The sequence below is a fragment of the Miniopterus schreibersii genome, assembly GCF_964146895.1.
Source record: "Miniopterus schreibersii genome assembly, chromosome: 5".
NCBI classification, from domain to species: Eukaryota; Metazoa; Chordata; class Mammalia; order Chiroptera; family Miniopteridae; genus Miniopterus; species Miniopterus schreibersii.
This window is the reverse complement of record NC_138106.1, coordinates 50168692-50192657: the sequence shown is the minus strand read 5'-3', so window position 1 is coordinate 50192657 and position 23966 is coordinate 50168692. Positions and strand designations below refer to the sequence as shown.

At 39.4% G+C, this 23966-nt stretch overlaps 1 protein-coding gene across 1 annotated transcript; it reads right to left on the bottom strand.

The window, feature by feature from the left end:
• Positions 1-932: 932 nt before the first annotated feature.
• CD80 (CD80 molecule) lies at positions 933-22941 on the bottom strand (the record flags this gene model as incomplete). The annotated part of the gene is made up of 6 exons (XM_081138966.1): positions 22681-22941; positions 19985-20276; positions 12010-12327; positions 6980-7261; positions 2237-2341; positions 933-1033 (listed from the first exon to the last, which is right to left on the bottom strand). The coding sequence occupies exons 2-6, from the start codon at positions 20061-20063 to the stop codon at positions 933-935; spliced, it is 885 nt and encodes a 294-aa protein (XP_080995092.1). The 5' UTR covers positions 20064-20276; positions 22681-22941.
• Positions 22942-23966: the final 1025 nt, after the last annotated feature.

Sequence of the window (23966 nt, the reverse complement as noted above, 5' to 3'; positions counted from 1 at the left end):
CAGTCTCTTGCATTCCAGTGTTCCAATATTTCTCTGATATGAAAAGACTTGGGGATTTTAGGATAACACAAAATTGAGATCTTAACAATATGACTCACAAAAGCTGATGCTATGTTAGGCTCCCTTAACAGAAAGAACATTCCAGACCCCAGATAGTAATTATCCCATTGTATGCAGAATCAGCAAGACCAAATCTAAAGTGTTGGATTCCATTTATTGACATCTAGTGTTTTCACCCGAAGCTTCTGGAAACTACCATTTTAAGAACAATGGAAAAAAAAAAAAGAAAAGAACAATGGAAAGAACTGAGGATGTTCAGACTGCAGAGATCAACTGGAAAGTGGAAAGGTAAAAGTTATGAAGGTTTTTCTATAGGCACTGGGGGCTCTTCTGAGTTTTGGAGTGGGAAAATTACAAAGAGAATAATTCTCTATGAAATTTGGCTCTGTGATTGGGTCAGCAGGATAACTCTGTTACTAAAAGGCAGAGAGAACAATGTAGGTGTTGCTGAGTTAGTACAGAGTGACTCATAAATGACACAAATCTGTGTCCATTAATACTGAGGGATACAGGGAAAGAGATTATTAGAATAAGGAGTTAAATCAGGAATATTACTTCAAAATGAACTTACAGTAGTGTTTTGTAGGTAATGAAAGACATTGAATTGGCCGACAAGAGGGGAGCATTTCGAGATGGCAGAATGGAACAGCAAAGGAGGTTGCAATAAGTAAATTGTATGTGGGGTGAGAGAGAGGTGCCAGTCATCTCTTTAGAGTAATCTGAATGAAGTTTTTGAGAAGGTGGGGTAAGAGGTAGTAGATCTTAAATTTGGTACCGAGAGAAAGAAAACGCTGTGCCTCCTGATGCCCATGATCTCATATGTCCCACAATGGTGGAGAAGAGCTAAAGAGAGCTACCTTCAGATGTTCTGTTCAGCCTGATGCTTCTATAGATCCTGAGTAGACAGGGGAGATCCTTTCCATTTCTATGCTCTCCTCATTCCTCCTTCTCTTTCTATCTCTTGCAGCAAATCCTTGAAGATAAAGACAAAAAGTAAAAATTTATATAGGTGAGTTTCCCTTAAACTGTGCCCGTATATTTTAGCAAGCCTTCAGACTGGCTTAGAATGAGAGCAGCAGTTCTTTAAACAGGGGTGATTTCCACCACCTTTCAACAGGGGACATTTGTGATGCTTGGAGACATTTTTGGTCACTACTGTGGCAAGGGGTTCTACTGGTATAAAGTGAGTAGAGATGCTGCTATACATGCTACATGCTACAATGCACAAAATAGCACCCTAAAACACATAATTATTCAGCCCCAAATGTCCATAGTACTAGGAATGGGAAATTTGAACTAGAGAGGTAAGGCTGGGAAGACTATCAGAAACACCCTTGAGCCCCAGACCTTTTCCATCCTACCCATGGATTGAGTTGTTCATGGCAAAGAGTCTCTAGTGATTTCCCTGACCTTGGATATTTTTTGTGCTGAAAGTTGGGAAAATCAGATGATGTTGTTTTTTCCCATTTTTTTTCTCAGTGTACATGATTTCTACTCCAAGAAAGTCACTCCTTCATGGTGACTTTGGCCTTAGCTCTGGCCTAGCAGTTCCTCTTCATTTAATGAGAGATTGAGGATAGTATATATATATAAGGACAAACTTTTAAACTCGTAGGGGAAAATATCCTAGATAGATCTTCTTTCCTCAACCATTCCTGACCATTCATCAAAAAACGTATCCTGTAGAAATGAGAATTGGTAAAAATCACCGGTGGCCATGTAGTTTCTCAGTTTCATTAGCGCATCTTACTCTCCTCCAGGAAAATGATTCTTGCCCCCAAATCTTGTCATTTATGACTTTTCTCAAATTCCAAATGAAAGATTAGAATATCACATTGCGTCAGAAATGTTTTCATATTAGTTAGCAAGCCTTGGTGTCTCCAAGAAAATATTATAAAGTTAGGGGGGGACATAAAAGGACTAAGTTAGAATTTAGTGTCTTGAGGGCAGTGATTTCTTATCTTTGTAACTCCATTGCCTACTAGGGTGCCAGGCACATAGTAGGTGTTGAAGAAATGTCTGTCTAGTGAATGAACAGAACTTGCTGAACCAAGGAAAGGAGACACTAATGTTTCCATAGACTTTCCAAAAGTGAGAATAGCCTAAAATCTTGGAGAGATGCTAAACCATACCAGTAGAGCTTGGGTTTCCAGGATGGTAGTACAATAGCACTTACTTTTGCATGTGCAGCATACGAATACTGTAACAAAGATAATAGACCCAAATACTGGGATTAAGATCCAGATCCAGAACTGATTAGAAGGAGGGGGTGGTGGCTCAGCTGTGGAGGAAAAAAATAGTGTTAGCTGTAATGTGTCTCCAACCGCCTGACACCCATTGTATGCCTCTTATTTTGACACAACTGTAAAGAGTATTTTTCACTTCTTTGCCTGGCCAGCTCTCCAATATGCAGCTGATAGCATTTTCTTTCATCACTCATCAATCAGATATATACTTGTGGGCCACTGATATCCAGATGTCAGATACTGAATGTGAAAAATAAACTTTGAACTTTTGTATTTACGGAGTTAAGTTGGCATAAAAAAATGCTCTAAGGAGATACTTTAAAAGCTACCTTGTCTTCGTATCTCATTTTTATAGCTGATATTACTATGTATTACTACTAATAATTAGTTGATGTCATGTTCGAGATGTACCTCATTTTTCTTTATCCGGCTCTGGCATGCCTTCTCCTTTTCTCTTGGCATGTTCTCCTAACACACACACACACACACACACACACACACACACACACACACACACACACACACACACACCTTCCAGTGACTGCTGAAAGCATTCCTTTTGCATTCGTTTTCGGATACACAGTTTTCCCCGTCCAGCCTAGACAATTTCTGGAATGGTAGAAGAGGCCCAGGAAAGAACTAAGAGTGGCTGTGGCTTGGCATTAGGTGGGATGACCCTGGAGGAGAGCTCTGCAAACTGGCCGTCAGCTGCAGGACAGAGAGAACACAGGGACACCAGGAAGGACGTAGGTGGGGAGTAGGAAGGTGTGTGTGGTATTGCTCTCTGTCCCTCCTGCTCAGGAGCAGCTGCTACACTATTTATTCTTCAACCTCTTTGAGGAATAGTTAGCAACAACATCTGGAGAACAGTCAGGAACACAAATTAAAAGGAACGTTAGTAGCTCATAGTCTTCTGATTTCTCTGGAATAGCTTACACTAAATATGGAACATTTACTAACTTATTGTTTCTCATTTTCTGATTACCAAGCCATGGGGATACATTTTGAGAGTTTTCCTCCTTGGACTTCTATGATGCCACATTCTTCTGTTTCTGCTGGTTGTGACTCGGTTTTCTTTGTAGGCTCTTCTTTCTCTTTTTGTCCTTTCAATTTTGTTGTTCCCCATGGTTCCATTTGTGGTCCCATTCTTTTCTCACTGACCCCACAGTCCTCCTGGGTGATCTCAGCCACACCCAAGGTTTGAAATATCATCTGGTTTCTAAATCTGTATATTATATTTCTGATCTCATTTCTGAGCTCCAGATTTGCATTTCCAGCCGCTGACTAGATAGTTGGATGCCAGCATCTCCCTTCATTAAAATCGAACTCACCATATTCTTTCCAAAGCATATTTAACACTTATGTTCTCACATTTCAGTGAGTGGCAACACCATTAGGTACCCAAATAAGAGTGAAGGCTTGTGTTTGTGCCCAGTAGGCTCCCATGGACTTTCTATTCTATATTCAGAATATTTCTGCAATTGATTCCTTTCCCCCAAATCTCTTTGCAGCAACTGCCTTAGTTCAGGTTGTTCTCATCTCCTTCCTAGTAGCCTTCGTACTGGTATCTTTGCCTCTGGTTTCCTGGAATCTAATAATTCATACACACTGCAGTATCCATTCTAAAATGCACGCTTGATCATAGTGCACCTATCCCTTAGAGACTAGGGAAAGTTGTTGTTTTTTTCTCTCTCTCTAAAGCACCAGATTACATGGAGACATCAAGTGATTACCAGTGTTGGCCTCTATAGACCAGAATGACACCCAAAATAACAAGGAAGCTCTCCCTGTTATCTTGGGAGTCGTCTGAAAGTTTCACAGGTTCTGACTCACTCCTGGCTTCCTCTGAGAGGCCACTCCCACCCATCCTTAAGCCTCCCTCAGCCTAGAGAGAGGATGTGTGTTTAAGGGAAGGAAGGAGGAACCAGTAACAACAAACTGGCTCTGTCAGAATGCCTATTAGGAACCTGGAGTACTCCACAGAACAGATCAAGAATTCAAGGGCATAGTTATGTGAGGACATCTGCACATACAGCTTATAGGACACCATGCGTGGGACTCCCTGATTTATCCCCTTCATGCACACCTATGCCTTCCAGTACATCAAGGATTAACAAATTTGGCAAGCCCAGACTAAAAGAATCATAGACCAAATTTATTTAATTAATAAACTTGGGGGTGGTGGTCAAGTGGAAATTTATATAGTAAATGTGAGTAAATATACTCACATTGATTTGTAATATTTTTTTTGTTTTCTCTTTTGGTTAATCCTTACCTGAGGATATTTTTTCCATTGCTTTTTTTTTTTTTTTTTTTTAGAGAGAGTGGAAGGAAGGGGGAAAGAAAGGGGGAGAGAGAGAGAGAAACATCAATGTGAGAGAGAGACATTGATTGGTTGCCTCCCACACACGGTGGGGAATGAACCTGCAACCCAGGTACATGCCCTTGAGTGGAATAGAACCCAAAACCCTTCGGTCTGCAGGCTGACACTCTAACCACTGAGCCACGCCAGCCAGGGCTGACTTGTAACATTCTTATGAACTATGCACCTAAGTTATGTTTGCTTCTGCAGTCAGTCCTTGACCAGCCACAAATGCATTATTTGCTTTGACTCTGCAGGATACCTTCAGTCCAGTCAATGAGATTTGAAGTATTTATACACTAAAGCTCTCTGACTGTAGAGACAACAAGTAGTATCTAGCAAGATGCTTGCCATGTGACAACTACTTAAAGATTGAATAAAGGAATAAATAAACACATACACTTAGTCATCTTTTCATTAATCATTGTAAATGTAGACCAAATAGGGCAAAGAGCTTGTACTTTGAATTAGACTGAAAAGAAATTCTGCTCACCCTTAGCATGAAGGAAGGATTGAGAGAAGGCCTATTAGGGGAAAAGATGATAAAGCTAGGCAGTCTAATAATGTCATCTTAAAATATAGCTCCATCTTTTTATTTGAAGAGCTATATTCTATTTCCTATAAGTTAGCAAACTACAGTGCACAGGCCAAATGTGGCCTACAACCTATTTTTTAAAATACAGTTTTGTTGGAACACAGCAATGTTCTTCATTTATGTCTTGTCTATGGCTGCTTCCATGTTGTAATAATAGGATTGAATTGTTGCAACAAGAGGCCGTTTGATCAGCAAGACTAAAGTATTTACTATCTGGCCTTTTTCTGAAAAATTTTGCCAACCGCTGTCCTAGAATATCATATATACCCATATTCCAAATTTAAATAAAGTCCAAAATAAAATATGATTGAAGCTGCTATTACTGATTCACATATTACTCCCCACCTTAGTCATAATCTAAAATTGGTTAAACAATAATAAATTAAGTGAAAAGTAATGCTGAATTAATAGGATTCAGACTCATTTTTACACATTTTTGAGAATGCACAAAGATGATTGAGAGAGAGGAGTTTGGACTATCAATAAAATCATCAAAATTTGGTATATATTTGAACTACTTTTCCCTGGGAAATTTTCTCTCATTATCTACTGAGGAAAATAATTAAAGTATCCACCTCAAGATGGAAAGATCTAGAGTAAATCATTCACTAGAATGAACTACTAGATTATCTAAAATATCTCCTCTAGCCCTGGCTGGTGTGTTCAGTGGTTATAGCATTGGACCTAAGGCTCGAAGGTTCGATTCCCAGTCAGGGCACAGGCACAGGTTGTGGGCTCATCCTCAGCAGGGGGCGTGCAGGAGGCAGCTGATAGATTCTCTCTCATTGATGTTTCTATCTCCTTTCCTCTCTCTCTCAAATCAATAAAAATATTTTTTTTAAAAAAGAAAATATCTCCTCTACTACCAGAAAAGAGGAAGACATAAAACATACTATACATTATATACTATACTCTACACTTAGATACTACTGTATATCAAACTCAATGTATTGTTTCTTACTACATAGCCACAAAACATATTGTTAGGTGTGGGGCTGGGAGGTGGGGAAGAGGCCTGTTGGTTCTCTGTATAATCAGCCATACAACTTAGACATGTATTTCAAGTACCTGAGTTCTCCTGTAATAACCCATTATGAGTTTGTCCTGCATAAATTTATATAAACCTAACTTTTTCCATTTTATATTTTCAGATGATTTCACTTCTTGGAAAAAGAAGATTCTACAAGTTTACCACTTGTGGGTAAAGTATCTGGTCATGGTATTTGCTTAAAAAAAGACATCTTTTTTCAGGCATTGTCCACAGATAGCTTGTCATTCACCTTTGTCACTAGACTTGGTTCTGAATGAACCAATAGTTCTTTAAAAGCACTGCCAACCATAAAAGACAATGATTGACACCATGGCACAGTGGAGAGGGGATGCCCCAAAAGAAGCCGCCAAAGCCCTGAGGACAATTCCATAGAAGGACAAAAGTTAGTGCTTTCAGTGACAACATTGTTACAATAACTTGCTAAGATGGCTATTTGATTGATAGCATTTATTTGGATGCTAAATTTTGGAATGTTTAAAGAAAATAAAATGAATGTAGTAACATTATAGTCACACCTTGTACAGTGACTTCAATAAGTCACAATAACATTTTATTTGCATATCTTAAAAAAACTGCAAAAGATACAGTCAAAGTCAATATGCACAATCTTAAAATGTATCTGGTTATTTTCCTTTTAGATTCTCCACAGTAGAAACGTGACTTACATTTTTGCCATTTGAAGGTCTGTGATACTGTTAAGTTTCCGTATTTGACAAAACATGAGAAGCTGTGGTTTTTTGTCACATTGAAATCCAGCTCACTGCTAATCGTGTAGAGCTCAGTTTCAGGATCTTGGGAAACCGTTGTGTTGATGGCATTTATTTCTTTTCCATTTTCCAACCAGGAGAGGTGAGGCTTTGGAAAACCTCCAGAGGTTGAACAGATTATTCTTTTGATGTGAGTAGACGGGTTTCCAAGTTCAGTTATACTTGGGGCAGGGAAGTCAGCTAAAGAAAGAACAATGATATAAGTACATACCATTATATATCTGCATGTGTAGGGGGTGTGTGTGTTATATTTTTAATAAAGTATCTAGCTTTAATAAGAATGCAAAAATGAGATGTAATTTACAACATCCCGTAAGTCAATAGTTCTGTATAACCCAAAGGCTGACCTTGGAATTCTTCATCACTTCTGATAGAGGTAGGAGGGCAGTTATTAGAGAAAAGAGAAGTAGGTTCCTGTGAAGAATATTGACAAAGTACTTGCATTTGTAAGAACTGAAGGGACAGACAACAGACAACATTTATTGAGCTCTTAATGCTTGTTAGGCCTGGACTTTTCCTCATTTTGTCTTTACAACAACCTTAGGAGGTAGGTTGCAGATCAAAAAAGATCAGCTATCAGTAACTTCATATGATTTAATCTAATACAATTTCCATTTTATAAATAATGAAGTTGAGGTCTAATCATGACCATTAAGTGGCAGAACTGGTATTCGAATCCAAGTTTTGCAGATACCAGCAGCTTCCCTTTCAATGTCTTGTTTCTTTTACTTGGTCTTCTTTTCTTTTTTCCTGACATTTAAGGTCATAAAGTAGTTCTCTTTCACTTATCTATTTATTAGTTAATATTATAGTGAACACCTGTGAACCCACTAGCCAACTTGAGAACCAGCACATAGTAACTTAAGTACATCTACTTGTATAGTCTCACGGAGCCTGCCTCCTACTTCCCACAGCTGGGGAAACCACTTTCCTAAATTTTGTTTAGCACTCCCTTTCTTTTTCAAAAATAGTCTTTTAATCAGGTAAACCTTGTCCAAATTGTCCAATATTAAGTCTGTAATATCAATCATTAGCCTTTCTAATCCTCTCACAATTCTGATATGCCTCAACAGGACAGAGAGGCCCTCCTAGCATTCTTCCGAGATACTCGAGGCACTCACTCATTTGCACAGTTGAGCCTCAATAAGATACTAAAATGTATACTTTCAACAATAAAGATAAATTTAAAAAAATAAAGTGTATACAAAGCAAAGCATAGTGGAATGGCTGTAGAGAACCCAGGAGAAAGCTCCCCTCACTTCTCTCTCACTTATCCTTAGACTTAAAGAATTTATACTTTTCAGCATGAATGTGGGGAGTCAATCCTCCCATACTTCATTACATAGTTTTCTTTTCAGAGTTCTGAGTCCCCAAGAGATGTAGTATATTGAAGTGGTCATCAAGAGCAGGATTTTAAAACCCATTTTGCCTTTTAACCCTGGGCCAATTTCAGTCTTAGTTTGCTCCACTGTAAGATGGGGGTAATGATAACTACCTTGCAGGGTTGTAAGAAGTAAATGACATCATTACAATAAAACACATAGCACAGAACCTGACACAAAGGAAGTTAGTTAGTAGACTGATTTATGTGGGTCTTAAATTTGCCCTCTCTCAGATGAGTTTCCTTATTTAAATCAGGTTGTCAGGCGAAAGTTCCAGGACTGCCTGGTGGCACTGTGAATAATAAGGGAAGGGGAAGTGATGACAAGTGATTATAATTGCCAAGAAAAGGAAACACTGGATTTGGTTGGAGGTGAAGTCACTTTTCTTTTTTCAGTTAACCTTGTTTCTAAATTAAGTTTGACATTTTCCTGAGCCATTTTTAGTTGACATTAATATTTCCCTGTAATTTATCTTATAAGGTCAAATCCTTGCACTGGTAGCTGACATTGACGATACTTCCTTAGTTTCTCATAATCTCGGCATGTCATGTGTTCTAAACTGGAATAACAAATCCAAGTAACTCATGCCCTACATTATAATTCTTGCTCATTTCTGCACTTTGCTTTTCTGAGAAATAGATAAACCTCAAGGATGCCACTAATACCAAGGATTGTATTAAAAATCATCTTTTCAAGTTCCAGCTCTGCTTGAAATAGCCTCGGCTCTGTCTCCTATCCCTTCTATAAGGTGACCTGTTTAGAGTAACAGCTCCTAAGGCCTTGCGAGACTGTGAATCATCAAAGAATTACTACTCTGTATCTCATTTTATTCAATTAACCCAAGTTTTCACCATTTTTAATGGGTAAGGTAAAAATACCTTATTAGGAGAGGAAGAGGTACACATGTTTTAGAAGGTTAAAATTCGCTAACCTAGTTAATTTGTTAACTAGTATAACTAGTTCCTCAGATGTACTGGTTAATGGAGGCTTTCATATACTGCTGTGCTGATATTATATCATTTTGCAATCTTAGGCAAATGTAGAGAAACCAACTTGCCCTGGTTAGCCTGAGATTTTTCCAGTTTTAGCCCTGAAAACCTGTCTGAGGAAACCCTTTAGTCCTGGGCAAAATGAGACAGTTGGTCACCCTAGCCAACTGAGAGACTGTTTAATGTCTTGTTTCTTAAATTGTGGTCCTTAGCAGCCATGCAGGCATCATCTGGAAGCTTGTTAGAAGTGTAGCATTTCAGATCCAACCTGAGACCTGCTGCATTTGAATCTGTTTTTTTTTTTTTTTTTTTTTTAAATCAAGGTGTCAGAGGCCCTGGGCGGGAATCTGTTTCCTTGATTTTTTTTTTTTAATATGTTTTTATTAACTTCAGAGAGAGAGGAAGGAAGAGGGAGAGATAGAGAGATAGAAACATGGATGAAAAAGAACATGGATCAGCTGCCCCCTGCATACCCCCTACTGGGGATCCGCTTGCAACCCAGGCAAGTGCCCTGACCGGGAATATGAACCAGCGTCCTCTTGGTGTCAGGTCGATGCTCAACCACGGAGCTACACCAGCCGGGCTGAATCTGCATTTTCACAACACCCTTAAGTCCTAGGCACATTCACATCTGAGAAGCACTGCTCTCGTAGACTCAATTGGAAAAATCAGAATTGGTTCTGGGTCAAATTAAGCAGGTGAAGTTTCCCTTTTGTCTTCCCTTTCCTGATTTTGGTGCCTGCCCCCTTTTGGAGGCCCCCAGCACTCTCAGGTCACCCAGTTAGCTGTCCTTGGTCTCCCACTGTATGTGCTGCTAGGGCCTGTCCTCCCTAAAACTCCTTTTTTTCTATCCAAATGTACTACTCTCTGGGTATTCTGTTAGAGGAAGATGTAGTTAATGTAATTAATTGATACAGACTAATATGTTTGTGGTGCCACCTCCCCTAGGTAATGCATTTTCATTTTTAATTTTTTTAATCCTCACCTGAGGATATTTTTTCCATTGCTTTTCAGAAGAGTGGAAGGGGGACAGAGGGAGAGAAAGACAGAAACATTGATGTATGAGAGACACATCAATTGGCTGCCTCCGCCCGCACACCCACTGGAGCCCTGACTAGGGATCGAACCCGCAACTTTTTGGTGCACAGGACAATGGCCCAACCTACTGAGCAACCTGGCCAGGGTCATTATCTTTTTTGTTGTTTCTTTTCTTTTTTCAATTACACGTGACATTCAAAATTATATTAGTTTCAGGTGTACAGCATAGTGGTTAGACATTTATATAACTTAAGAAGTGATTCCCCCCAATAAATCTAGTACCCACCTGGCACCATACATAATTATTACAATATTATATTTTATTAAGAGGTTTGGTTTCCATTAAAGGCTCAAGTACTCAGGGAGAAAGAGAAATGTATTTGAACTTTAAGTGTGAGGGAATGGCCCAGGGCTGTATTTCTCAGCGAGGGCTCAGGCTACATCAGTATCCTAGAGTCTAGTGCTATCACCCGTTAAGTCAAGGCTCCTTCCTACCCAAGATAAGAAATGCTTATCCTTCACAGTAGATATATAAATAGGGCTTCGATTCATGAATTAATTTTCTTTCCTGTGGCAGGCATAGAGTATGCTTTCAGTTCTCAAACATCTAACTTTGCAGGAATGACTGTTAGATGAGAGCTTCAAATATGCAATAAATATAATAGTACAATAGCCATAGTAATAGACATTCAAATACTATTTGAAAAATATCTATGCCTACATTGCTCTTACACCTTTCAACATACTTTCACGAGAATATATTACCATATCAAGGGCAGTTAATAGTATAGTTACATCAAATCAAAGGTGTCCCCTGATGACTCAGAAGGCATTCGGGTCATTATAGTGCCCCAGGATGACTGTCACGAATTTGGATGGTCAAAGTGCAAGAAATGCACACTAATAGATATTTCCAGGACATCGTGAGAAATCAATTAGGGTTTCTTGTAAAACTAGAGATTCACTTAACCCTAAGAAATAACATGAGATACATTTCTCTTGAGGAAAAGTTTTCACCTAATTCAATAGGAGTATATCTTGAAGGACATCAAGAGTCTGTAGGCTTAGAGTAAATCAGAAAATTCCACTGTCAGTTTATTTTATTCCTGAGACTCCACCTATGAGTGAGATCATGTGATATTTGTCTTTCTCTGACTGGCTTATTTCACTTAGCATAATAATATAAACTGACAAACAAAATAGATCCAGAGACATGGAAGCATGCAACAGACGAGGATCTCAGGGGGAAGGGGGTGGGGCTGGAGAGGCAGGAAGGGATTAACTAACTAATTTATATGCATACTTGCATAACCCTCGGACACAGACAATAATTAGGTGAAGGCCTGAGGAGGGGGCGGGAGGAGAGAGGAAGGGGTCAGTGCAGGAAAAAAAGGGGGACATTTGTAATACTTTCAACAATAAAGATAAATACATAAATACATAAATAAATAATAAATAAATAAATAAATAAATAAATAAATAAATAAATAAATAAATAAGTAAGTAAAATTCCACTGACCTTTGACGAATAACAGCACCGAAATCAAGTGTTCCAATACGAAAGCCCCTTTTTCAGGCTTCTGAATGACACAGGTGTATGTACCACCGTCCGAAGGGCGTAGACCCAGGATCACAATGGAAGGGTCATTGATGATGTTAGGGATGGTGCGGTTCTTATACTTGGACCCCAGGTCCACTTTTCCGGATATGACAGTCAGCACCACATCAGTACTTTTTTGCCAATAGATGCGAACTCTTGTCAGTTCATCAGCAGAAATGTTGTAATTACAGGATAGTACTACCCTGTCGTTCACTTGCTTCGTTACCTGGTTGGTGACTAAGGAGAGGCAAATAGAACAAAATGTTGTATGTTTATTATATACATTCCTGCACAAGCATTCAGAGTTGGTAGTAATAGAACTCACAGTGTTGTATCTAGTGACTAAGCATAATCGAATTCAGCTTGATTTTAATTTTTTTGATTCCCAGTTCTGTTTTTTCCTTCATTTTTTATTTGGGGTTTTAAAAAATAACACAAAATTTACATCTTAACTATTTTTAAGTGCACAGTTCAACAGAGTTAAGTATATCCACACTGCTGTGAAACAGATCTCCAGAACTTTCTCATCTTGCAAATCTGGAACTCTACGTATTAAACAATGTCCCTTTCCCCCACTCCCTGACCCCTGGTAACCACCGCTCAGCTTCATGTTTCTATGAAACTGACTACTTTAGATACCACATATAAGTGGAATAATGCAGTATTTTTAAAAATTGATTTCAGAGAGAGGAAGGGAGAAAAAAAGAGAAAGCGAGAGGGAGAGAGAGAGAGACATCGACCAGTTGCTTCCCACACACACCCAGACTAGGGATTGAACCCAAAACCTGGGTATGTGCCCTGACCAGGAATCAAACTGCCACCTTTTGGTGTATGGGACAAAGCTCCAACTGAGCCACACCAGCCAGGGCAGTATTTGTCTTGTTGTGACTGGCTTATTTTACTTAGCATAATGTCCTCAGATTTCATGCATGTTTTAGCAAGTGCCAGAATTTCCTTCCTATTTAAGGAAGGATAAGATAATCATGTTAATGAATTCTATTATATATATACCATATTTTCTTTCTTTATCTCTGGACAGTGAGGAAGAAGTTCTATTAGTCCCATTAGAAGAAGGACTTTAGGAAACTAGCATATGAGCTCCAATCACATGTACTCAGGCCCAAAGGAATCTGGAAGTTATAGTTAAGACACGTGAGATCTTCAAGGAATTTCCATGATCGTTCATTTTTACAGATGATCTTATTTTACAGAGGAGGAAACTAGGCCTTGGAAAGGAAACTACCCCAATTTTACGTTTTCTGCCCAAAGATTTTCAGGCCACTCCGTTTATTTACTGGTTTCTTCAATTTTGGGCCCCAGATCTAGGATAAGCAAGCCGACGCTGCTGGCACCCCAACCGGGCCCCACCACCAAGCACTTTTGCTTTGAGAAACAGTCCTTTTTCCTTCCAGCTCTGGGTTGACCCCATGACTTCAGACTCAAATGGCTCACTCCCCTCATCTCCACCAGACAGGGCCTTATTAACACTTCTGGACTGTGTCTGACCTCTTCAGCTACCCTAAATGGATCTATATCTATCTTGAGCTCTTTTGGCCATCTGCAACCCATGACACAGTTGCCCTACAACTTAGTTTTGCCAGGGGCCCCCATTTAAAAGATTCTATTCATTTTCCCATCAGTATATTCCAGAAATACAACATTTCAGCGTCTAAACTCCATCTCTTCATTAGCTCCTGAGCACTCATCAGTAGCACCAAAATCCCTTTTTAGACTATATTTTGATTTTTTCATTCAGAAGGCGTGGTCACTTTTCCTGTGCTGTGCAGAGTCCTTCTAAGCCCCAAGCTCTTTCACACTGCCCAGTCATGGTACCATGTTGTCTTCCCCGCCAGTGTTGCTCAGACCCAACAGAGCCCCTGAGGGAGGCCCATGTCTAGGGATTTTATTTCCAGGCCCTCCCTCTTCTTGGACAGCAGGATCGTGGAGCACTAGCAACTCTCTCTCACCAGGCCTTCTTCAGGCCTCCATCAGACTGGATATGGCCCCACCACAGCATTTAGGAAGAGAGCTATGTGATGGTGGGTGTTTTCATAGCAGTGTGAAGTAACCCATAATAATCTAAGGTATCCCTATTGTGCTGAACATTGCCAGTTCCAAATTTAGGGAATATAACTGAAAAGGGAGAGAAATGAAAAGCTATACTCAAGGGGAGCATATAATAACTAAATAATCTGAACTTTCTTTAAGAAGGAATACTTACTATGGATTCCTACTGACTTGGGTTTTAGTCCCAGCTCAGCCACTTGCTGATTAATCTGTTTTCTCATCTGTAAAAAGGGCATGACACCTACCTATCAGGATCATTGTAAAATTAAATTAAATGATATAAATGAAAAAGTCCCTACTACATAGCAGGTCTTCGGTAAGAGTTTTCTTTTTTTTCTCTTTCCTGCCTCTCATTCCAACTCCTACCCTCTGATCCCTTTCGTCTCACTCAGGTGTTATGTCAGACACATAGGACTAGCTATGTATTTTGCTGTGGGTCAGACAGGCACCATGACAAGAAGCAACTCACTCATCTGGGGTTCTAACTCATAGGATTCTTTCCCTATGATGTGTTTGTTCCCACCCAAAAAGAATCCAGGATTTCTGATTTTAAATGTTGCAAAAAGAGAAATCTTAACTGAAAGTGAGATAATTTCAAAGGTTAAATTTATTGGGGTAACACTGGTTAATAACATTATATAAATGTCAGGTGTACAACTTTAGAATATGACATCTGTATACTCTAGTGTGTGCTCACTACCTGAAGTCTAGCCTCCTTCCATCACCATATATTTGATCCCTTTACCCTCTTTGTCCTAACCCTACCCCAACCTTCTTTCTACTCTGGTAACCACCATTCTGTTGTATCTATCAGTTTTGTTTGTTCATTTGTTGTTTCTGCTTTATATCCCACATATGAATAAATACACTTCTTATCCTTTTTCGTCTCACTTATTTCACTTAGCACAGTAATCTCAAGTCTCATCCAAGGAAGTATCTCATTTTTTGTGGCTGAGTAGTATTCCATTGTATATATTTTCACATCTTTATCTAATCTTCTGCTGAAGTTGTTTCCATGTCTTGGCTATTGTAAATAAAGCTTCAGTGAACATAGGGCAACATATATCTTTACCAAAAAAATGTTTTCAAATTGTTAGGGTGGATACCCAGAAGAGGGATTACTGGATCATATTATATGGTAGCTCTTAGTTCTCTCTCTTCTTCGTCATGGGTCATTTTTAGGCTTCTATCTTTGAGCTCGCTGATTCTCTCCTCCCTCTGGTCTGCTCTGTATCCAATGCTTTCTAATGCATTCCTCATCTCATTCATTGAGTTCTTTGACTTCAGAATTTGTTTGGTTCTTCTTTATAATTTAAATTACTTTGGTAAAGTGTTCTTTTTGTTCATTAATTTTATTCCTGAGCCTTTCTGAGTTTTCTTGTATTTCCTTGAGTTTCTTCATAACTGCAATCTCAAATTCTCTGTCATTTAATTGCAGTCTTCTATGACTTTGAGCTTGGTTTCCGGAGACTTTTCATCTTCTTCCTGTGCTTCCGTGTTACTGTGGTTGCTCATGGTTCTTCATGGAGTGTTTCTAGGTCTGTGCATTTGAGGAAGTGAATGCTTTTCTTGTTTAGATGCTGTTTTGCTCTTAATAATTTAGTAGGTTGATAGGTAGGTTACTTTCTTTTGTTTTCCAGTAGATGGTGCTATAGTACAAATTTTTGTTTTCTCTTATCTGTGGCGTTGCTCAAGTTGAGGAAAATGCCACGGAACCACTGGAGTGGTGGGTGTCCCCCCTGTGACCTGCTCATCTCCGTTAAGGGTGTACTACCACCATGGTAGAGAACCAGTTTTGTTAGCTCCCAGCACTGCCTCATTACTAATGGGAACTGACCCCACTGTATTGTTGGAGTTGTCTTCACTACCTCTGCCAGGGTCTGTGGTGATGGGTGGGGCAAGGGAGGCAAGTTCATGATTTCACAGCTCTGCCTTCCTGTCAGTAATGGTTGCTAGCACTGTTGTGGTGTTTAAGCATCCCAGCCACCTCTACTGGGCTCTGCTGCAATGGGGTGGGGGAAGGAAGGGACATTGCCTCTGCCCCTCTTATGCTCCAGGCTGTAGTGTGAAGGCTGCAGCCTGACTTCACCACTACTGTGTTTGCTGGAGCCATGGTGGGTGTTGAACTGTGTTTTTTGACCACTGTTCCTGTCCTTCCCCCACATCCCACCTCCCCTACTCATTCCAATAAACCCACCTTCAGATATGTGGATCTCTCAGGAGAGTTTGTATGTTGAGCAAGGGATCCTTTGTTGAGTTATAGTTGTCTGACTTGTAAATTTAAGGGGAGAAACAAAGAAGCCTTCTCACTCTGCCATTATGTTGATGTCAGTGTAAATGAGTTGATTTCAATGATGGTTCTTAAGAAATTTCTGTCCAGACATCTGAGAACTGTAAGTATTTCCAAAGGTCAGTGATACACTACGTGAGGCCCCCTTACAAGATGCCCATGTTGAGGAAGAACCAGACTGAAAAGAGGAACTAAAAATCTTCTGAGCATTTTGGAAATTCCCACCGGGACCGCTTCCATACTTATACTCTGCGCTAGAAACCACATTTTAGCAAGGCCCAGGGTCACTGGTATGTAAAATGAAAGTGTGAGCAGCACTGGTGTAGACCATGTCGCTCCCCTATTTTAAAATCTTCCCATGGCTTCCCAGTGCCCTCCAAATAATATTCCGATTCCTGGCTATGGCCTTCAAGCCCGTATGGAGCCTGGTTCTTGTCCCCCAGGTCCCCACCTCTTCATGTCCTCCCTCCTTGGTTTCTTTCCCATCCTGTTCCTTCCTCCTTCTCGCCAGTTCGCTCTCACCACTCTCCCCTCTGCCAGGGAAGGACAGTGTTTGTTGGTCATACCTTCACTTGAGTGATTTTTTGATTCATTTTCCTTTTCTTCCTCATGACCATAAGTTCCATGGAAGCAAAAGTCATGTCACTTTTCCTCATAACTTGTCCCCAAGACTGAGAAAATTGTCTTGTGCTCAGGAGACGCTCAATGTTTGTTGAATTCATAAATGTTAAAAAAAAGAATGAACGCATTCTTTGTGCCTTTGTCCATACTGTCGCCCCACATAGATTTCTTACACCATCACCCATCCACCTGCCCAGCTGCCCCAGCCAACCCTCGCCCGCCTTTCCCAGGTCTTGGGCTCTTACAGTCAGAACCAGGCACTTCATTGCCTTTCACTTGCTTATGAGTTAGTTTTGCTTTATCCAACTAACATACTCAAATCTCTTTGAGGGCAGGAACTCCAGGCTCAGTTTTTAAGGCATATATGTTAAGTGCTCAGACATAAGAAGCTCATGAGTTCATTTGTGACTCTGAAGAGCAATAGTAAAATCTGGATGTAGCTATAGAACAGTGATTTTCAACCAGTGTGACACAAGAATTTTTAAAACATGCAATACCTGACTACTTAGTCAGGGGCACTGACCTCTTTTCCCTTAGATTGTCAAATAAAAACATGACAACAGCCAACACAACAATAGCCATCTGGTGTGAATGAATCAAAATTACACCTATTTTTTTTGTCAGATTGGCAAAAAAATATAATGCACTTTTTGGTGTGCTGCAGGATTTTAATAATTAGTTTATGTGCCATAAGATGAAAAAGGTTGAAAATCGCTACTATAGAACAAGGTGTTTGCCTTAGCTGGTTTGGCTCAGTGGTTAGTGTTGGATTGCGGACTGAAGGGTCCCGGGTTCAATTCCAGCCAAGGGCATGTACCTCAGTTGCAGGCTCAATCCCTGGCCCTGGAAGGCAACCAATTGATGTGTTTCTCTTACACCAATATTTCTAGCTCGCTCTCTCTCCCCCTTCCACTCTCTCTGAAAAGCAATGGAAAAGATATCCTCAGGTGAGGATTAGAAAATAAATAAATACTATGCAGCTGTAAAAAAGAAGGATCTTTTATCCTTTGGGACAACATGGATGGAACTGGAGAGTATTATGCTAAGTGAAATAAGCCAGTCAGAGAAAGACAAGTACCACATGATCTCACTTATACGTGGAATATAATAAACAAAATAAAGTGATGAGCAAAATAGACCCAGAGACATAGAAGCATGGAACAGACTGAGGGATCTCAGAGGGAAGGTGGGGAGTGGGGAGTGGGTGGGGAGAGATTAATCAAAGAACTTATATGTTTATAAGCATAACCCATGGAAAGCCCGGGGTGGGATGGATGTGGGGGTGGAGGGGATCAGTGGGGGTAAAAAGGGGACACCTGTAATATTCTCAACAATAAAGATAAAGAAACTTAAAATAAATAAATAAAGAAAGAATAAGGTGCTTTCCTAAATGTCTTTCTTTAGCTCAAAGATTATCGTCCATTTACCTATGACTAATTTTCTGGTATAATTGCTAAAATGTTGGTTTTGATTTTAGTGTTCTATTTTTTTGCTGCTACAATTTTTTAATATACAATTTTATTTTATTAAATATATTGTTAATGTTCTTTTTATATTTTCTCTTTTTTTATTGTTTCTCTATCTCTGACACACACACACACACACACCCCTAGGAAGCCTGTATAAATTTTTCTAAATATTTTGAAACTTATTTAGACTCTCTAGAGGTCTCTAGTTTGGGAGAGCTTTCCCAACTTCCCAGAAGAAAACTGTAACTGTTGGAAATGTACTATAACTGTCAAATACATACAAAATAGTCAAGTAATCTGTGTACCCCTCTCCCTCTCTCCCTCACACTTTAGACATTCTGGACAATGCCCACAGTGCAGACATTTTAAGTAAGCAGCTCTTAACACAAGGACTTTGATATTCGGTTCTTTGTAGACTGGTAAACTGTGCTGGAGCCAAAGCCTTCTCTTTAATTTGGGGAAACCAGATACTATACTGCTGAACAGAAAGCAAATCTTTTGTTTTAACTTTAAAAATAAAGTCAGGTCCGGCCGGGCATGGCTCAGAGGTTGAGCATGGACCTAGGATCCAGGTTCAATTCCCAGTTGGGTGTGTGCAGGAGGCAGCTGATCCATGAGGACTCTCTCATTATTGATGTCTCTCTCTCTCTCTCCCCCCCGCCTTCATCTCTCTGAAATCAATAAAGATATATTAAAAATAAATAAAAATAAATAAAAAATAAAGTCAGAACTACCCCGTTGCCAGGATGAGCCCCACCATTCCCAATAGTACCATAAACCCAGCACCTGAGCAGAAACAAAAGCCTCCAGAAGTCAAAACATTTTTTTGGAAAACACACATGAAATATCTATGTAGTAAGTTAAAAATAACCAAGAATGTAATTTTGTGCTAAATCTGATACCACTTAATGTCAGATGCCAGTGTTCGCAAAGGACATCAACACCTAAAGCATAAAAATAAATATTAAGAAAACAATTTAACATTAAGAAGATTATATGTCTCAACTGCTTTCTTTCCCTCTTCAAATTGGAAAGATCATCAGTGCTCAATTTTAGAAGCAGAACACTTTAGCTGTGTTGTCTCACAGAATTAATAGTTTGGAAATCAGAGACCTTAGCATATCACAAAATGTAAATGAGCATCTAGTGTTCATGGAAGAGACCACAACTCTAAGCTGGACTTATGAATCAGCTTCATGGTTTTGTTAAAATAGCACTGTTCCACCCTCCTTTTAAGGTCTGTGTTCCTGAGCTAATTTGGCTGCTGACTTTCTGTGTGATCACGGGCAGGTCCTTTAATCTCTGGGGCCTGTTTTCTCATCCGTAAAATGGACAGAAATATTTGGAAGTTCCCTTCCAGTTGGCAAGACTACAGAAGAGGGTAGCACTGAGAACATCATCTCCTTTCTCTGAGTCCTGAAACAATGGATTCAGCCAAGTTGCTTACCTGAGAAGTAAAGAAGACAAGTCAGCACCAAAATCTGAAAAAGCCTGGGTAGTGGTGTTCCCCACTTTGTTTGACCCATGGCTTCTGCTGCTAATGATGAGAAAAGAAAGTGAACAATTTTGCACCAAGTGAGAACTGGACACCTTCCAAGCAAGCACCAAGCTGGGGCAGAAGATAATCCTGTTGCTTCACACAGAAGATTCAATTGTAAAACACACTGAGGAGAGGCTGATGGTGTATCTTGGGTCTTTAAACTCCTGAATATGAAAGATTGTAGATTTATTCTGACACCCTGAAAAAGAAGAAAATAAAAGTAACCCAGGAAGGAAGGTCAGCCCACTATGGGTTGTAAAACTCCCTAATTGCCTGCCTAAAATAATTCGGGGATCCTAATCTGAGAAACCCCTAAACCAGGCTTGATGGTGAGTTCACAGTAAAGATTGGGTGGACTCTGGGTAGGTGATCCTGCCTACTCTGGGTCAGTGATCCTGCCCTGTCCATGTTCAAAGAACCAACCACAGCTCTCCCATGGAATGGCTCTCTGTTCAATAGGAATGATCCAGACTTGGTTAGAAATACAGAGAACTATAATGGCCAACCCATGAAAGTTCAGATCCTTTTCAGAACATACTGAGAAACACAGACCACCAGCAAGGGTGTATTTTCTCCAAAACACTACTTAAGTCATAAAACTACTACTTTTTTAAAAAATTGAATTTATTGGAGTGATACTGGTTCACAAAACCATACAGGTTTCAAGTGTACAAGTCAATAAAACATCATCTGCACAGAAGGTCACTACATAATACTAAAGGGATTGATCCAACAAGAGGATATAACCCTTGTAAACATATATGCATCAAACATTGGAGCACCTAAATATATAAAGAAAATCTTGATGGACATTAAGGGAGAGACCAACAGCAATACAGTCATAGTAGGAGGTTTTAACACTCTACTGACATCAATGGATAGATCTTCCTACAAAAAAATCAACAAGGGAACAGCAACCTTAAATGACACACTGGATCTGATAGATTTAATTGATATTTACAGCACATTTCATCCAAAAGAAGCATAATACACATTCTTCTCAAGTACACATGGAACATTTTCAAAGATAGATCACACGTTAAGATGCAAAATAAGTCTTAATAAATTTAATAAGATTGAAATTATATTAAGTATCTTCTCTGACCACAAAGGTATGAAACTAGAAATCAATTACAATAAAAAACGACATTCACACACATGGAGGCTAAATAACATGTCATTAAACAATGAGTGGGTTAACAATGAGATCAAGGAAGAAACAAAAGTTACCTGGAAACAAATGAAAATAAACAGACAACAACCAAAAATCTACAGGATATAGTGAAAGCAGTCCTGAGAGGGAAGCTTATAGCATTACAGGCCTACCTCAAGAAGCAAGAAAAATGTCAAATTAACAACCTAATCCTACATCTAAAAGAACTAGAAAAAGAACAACAAACAAAGCCCAGAGTAAGCAGAAGGAAGGAAATAATAAATATTAGAGTGGAAATAAATGACACAGAGACTAAAAAAAAATACAAAAGATCAATGAAACAAAGAGCTGGTTCTCTGAAAAAGTAACCAAATTGATGAAACCTTTAACCAGATTCATCAAGAAAAAAGGAGAGAGGACCTAAATAAATAAAATCAGAAATGAAAGAGGAGAAGTAACAACTGACACAACAGATATATAAAGGATTTTAAGAAAATACTATGAACAATTATATGCCAACAAATTGGACAACCTGTGTGAAATGGATAAATTCCTAGAAACACACAATCTTCCAAAACTGAATCAGGAAGAATCAGAAAACCCAAATCGACTCATTACAATTAATGAAATTGAAGCAATAGTGAAAAAAAAAACCACAAAAAACCTCCCAGCAAACACAAGTCCTGGACCAGATGACTTCACAGGTGAATTTTACCAAACATTCAAAGAAGAACTAACACCTATCCTTCTCAAACTATTCCAAAAAATTCAAGAGGAGGGAAGACTTCCAAGCTCTTTTTTATGAGGCTAACATTGTCCTAATTCCAAAACCAGATCAAGACATTACAAAGAAAGAGAATTATATAAGTCAATATACTTGATGAACATAGATGCTAAAATCCTCAGCAAAATATTAGCAAATCAGATCCAGCAATACATTAAAAAGATCTTACTACATGTGTAAGTGGGATTTATTCCGGGAATGCGAGGTTGGTATCATATTTGCAAATCAACAAATGTGATACATCACATAAACAAAATGAAGTGTAAAAACCACATGATTATATCAATAGATGCAAAAAAAGCACTTGATAAAATCCAACACACATTTATGATAAAAACTCTCAGCAAAGTGGAACTAGAGGGATGATACCTCAACATAATAAAGGCCACACAAGACAAACCCATAGCCAACATCATACTCAATGGACAAAAATTAAAAGCGTTTTCCTTAAAATCAGGAACAGGACAGGGATGCTCCCTTTCACCACTCGTATTCAACATAGTACTAGAAACTATTTTCTTAACATATTAACATAGAAAAACAAGTGTCTCAATTCTTAAATACCTCTTCACAGAGAATAAATCAACAGAAAAATCTATCAGTAAAAGGACAAGGAAAAAGACGGAACAAGCTATTCCACATTAAGATAATAGTAAATGTACTTACGCTGAAGAACAATTTCTCTTTTTCTCTTGTGTTAAAAATCAAAGTAGGAGGACGCGCTTCTGAGATGTTCCTTTCTCGATAGTTCAAAAATGCTGTCAAATTGCTCAGTTTTAATTTAAATGCTATGTTACCGAGGTGGCATTCCCCTTTCAACTTCCTCTTGATAGTTTTCCACCAGGCAAACGTAAGTCAAAGCACAAGGTATGGTTAGGACGATTTGATTTGATTTGAGGAAGCTTGGAGCTCAGCTTCTTAGAGGGTGTGGCCTGGGCAAACCACATGCTGTCTTGAAGAGTGCAGCAGGCAGCCTGGGGGAGGGAAGAAAGTGGTTGGAAGGGTGGGCTGCTCCATTGACTATTTAGCAGTAGATACTTGTGAGCTTTATGGGCTGTCTGCTTCTGTGCTGGTCCCAAGGTTTGTTTTAGCATCCAGAGTTATCCCTCCCTAGACACAATCATACCACTTCAGGAATGGGCCACCCACCTCATATGTAATGGACAGCTTTTGGAGTGCTAAGCTCACAAGGCCACTCTTGATTGCACTCCCACCTCTCCAACCCACCATCTTCACAGAGTGGGCTCTTGGTAGCCATGTTGGACAGTATCTCCCTAATCACAGTTGAATTAATCTCAGGGGAGCCCAATGATAGAACCAAGGAGTGGACTGAGGAAGATTTAGTCCCTCATCCACCCCATTTTCAACCAGCTTGCTATCTTTATGCCTTCTCTGTAGGATTCAGGAGCATACTATGGGTAAACAGCTGACCCATGCTGATCCAGCTGACCTGTTTTGCAGGGGTAGAACCTGACAGCATCTTTCCTGGACCTGCACCTTTGTCTGCTGTTGGTCCAGGGGACTTCCCTTGGCTTAGTCTACCCTTGGAAGTTTTGCACTCAAGCCTGTGCAGCCTCAAAATACGGGGGGAGTTAATGTCTGTGGGTCTACTCTTAACCAAATGTGGCTAGAAGCTGATGGATAACTGCTTCCCCCTTTTGTCACCCAAGTGGAGAGTTCCAAGAGACGTTATCAAAACTCACTGAACACACCAAATGAGTGTATTTCATTACATATAAATTGTACCTCAATTAAACAACAACAACTCTGAGGCCAAGTTTAGATCATTACAGCCAGAAAAAAATAGGCATAGCAAATCAAAATTTTGGGTAGGCATATAGAATATTAATGATAATGGAAAAAATAAAATGGAATCAACATTGCTGAGTCATTTAAAATAGAAGGCTATTGAGGAAATGAAGCTCATGCACATTAGTGCCTGTTCTCAGAAC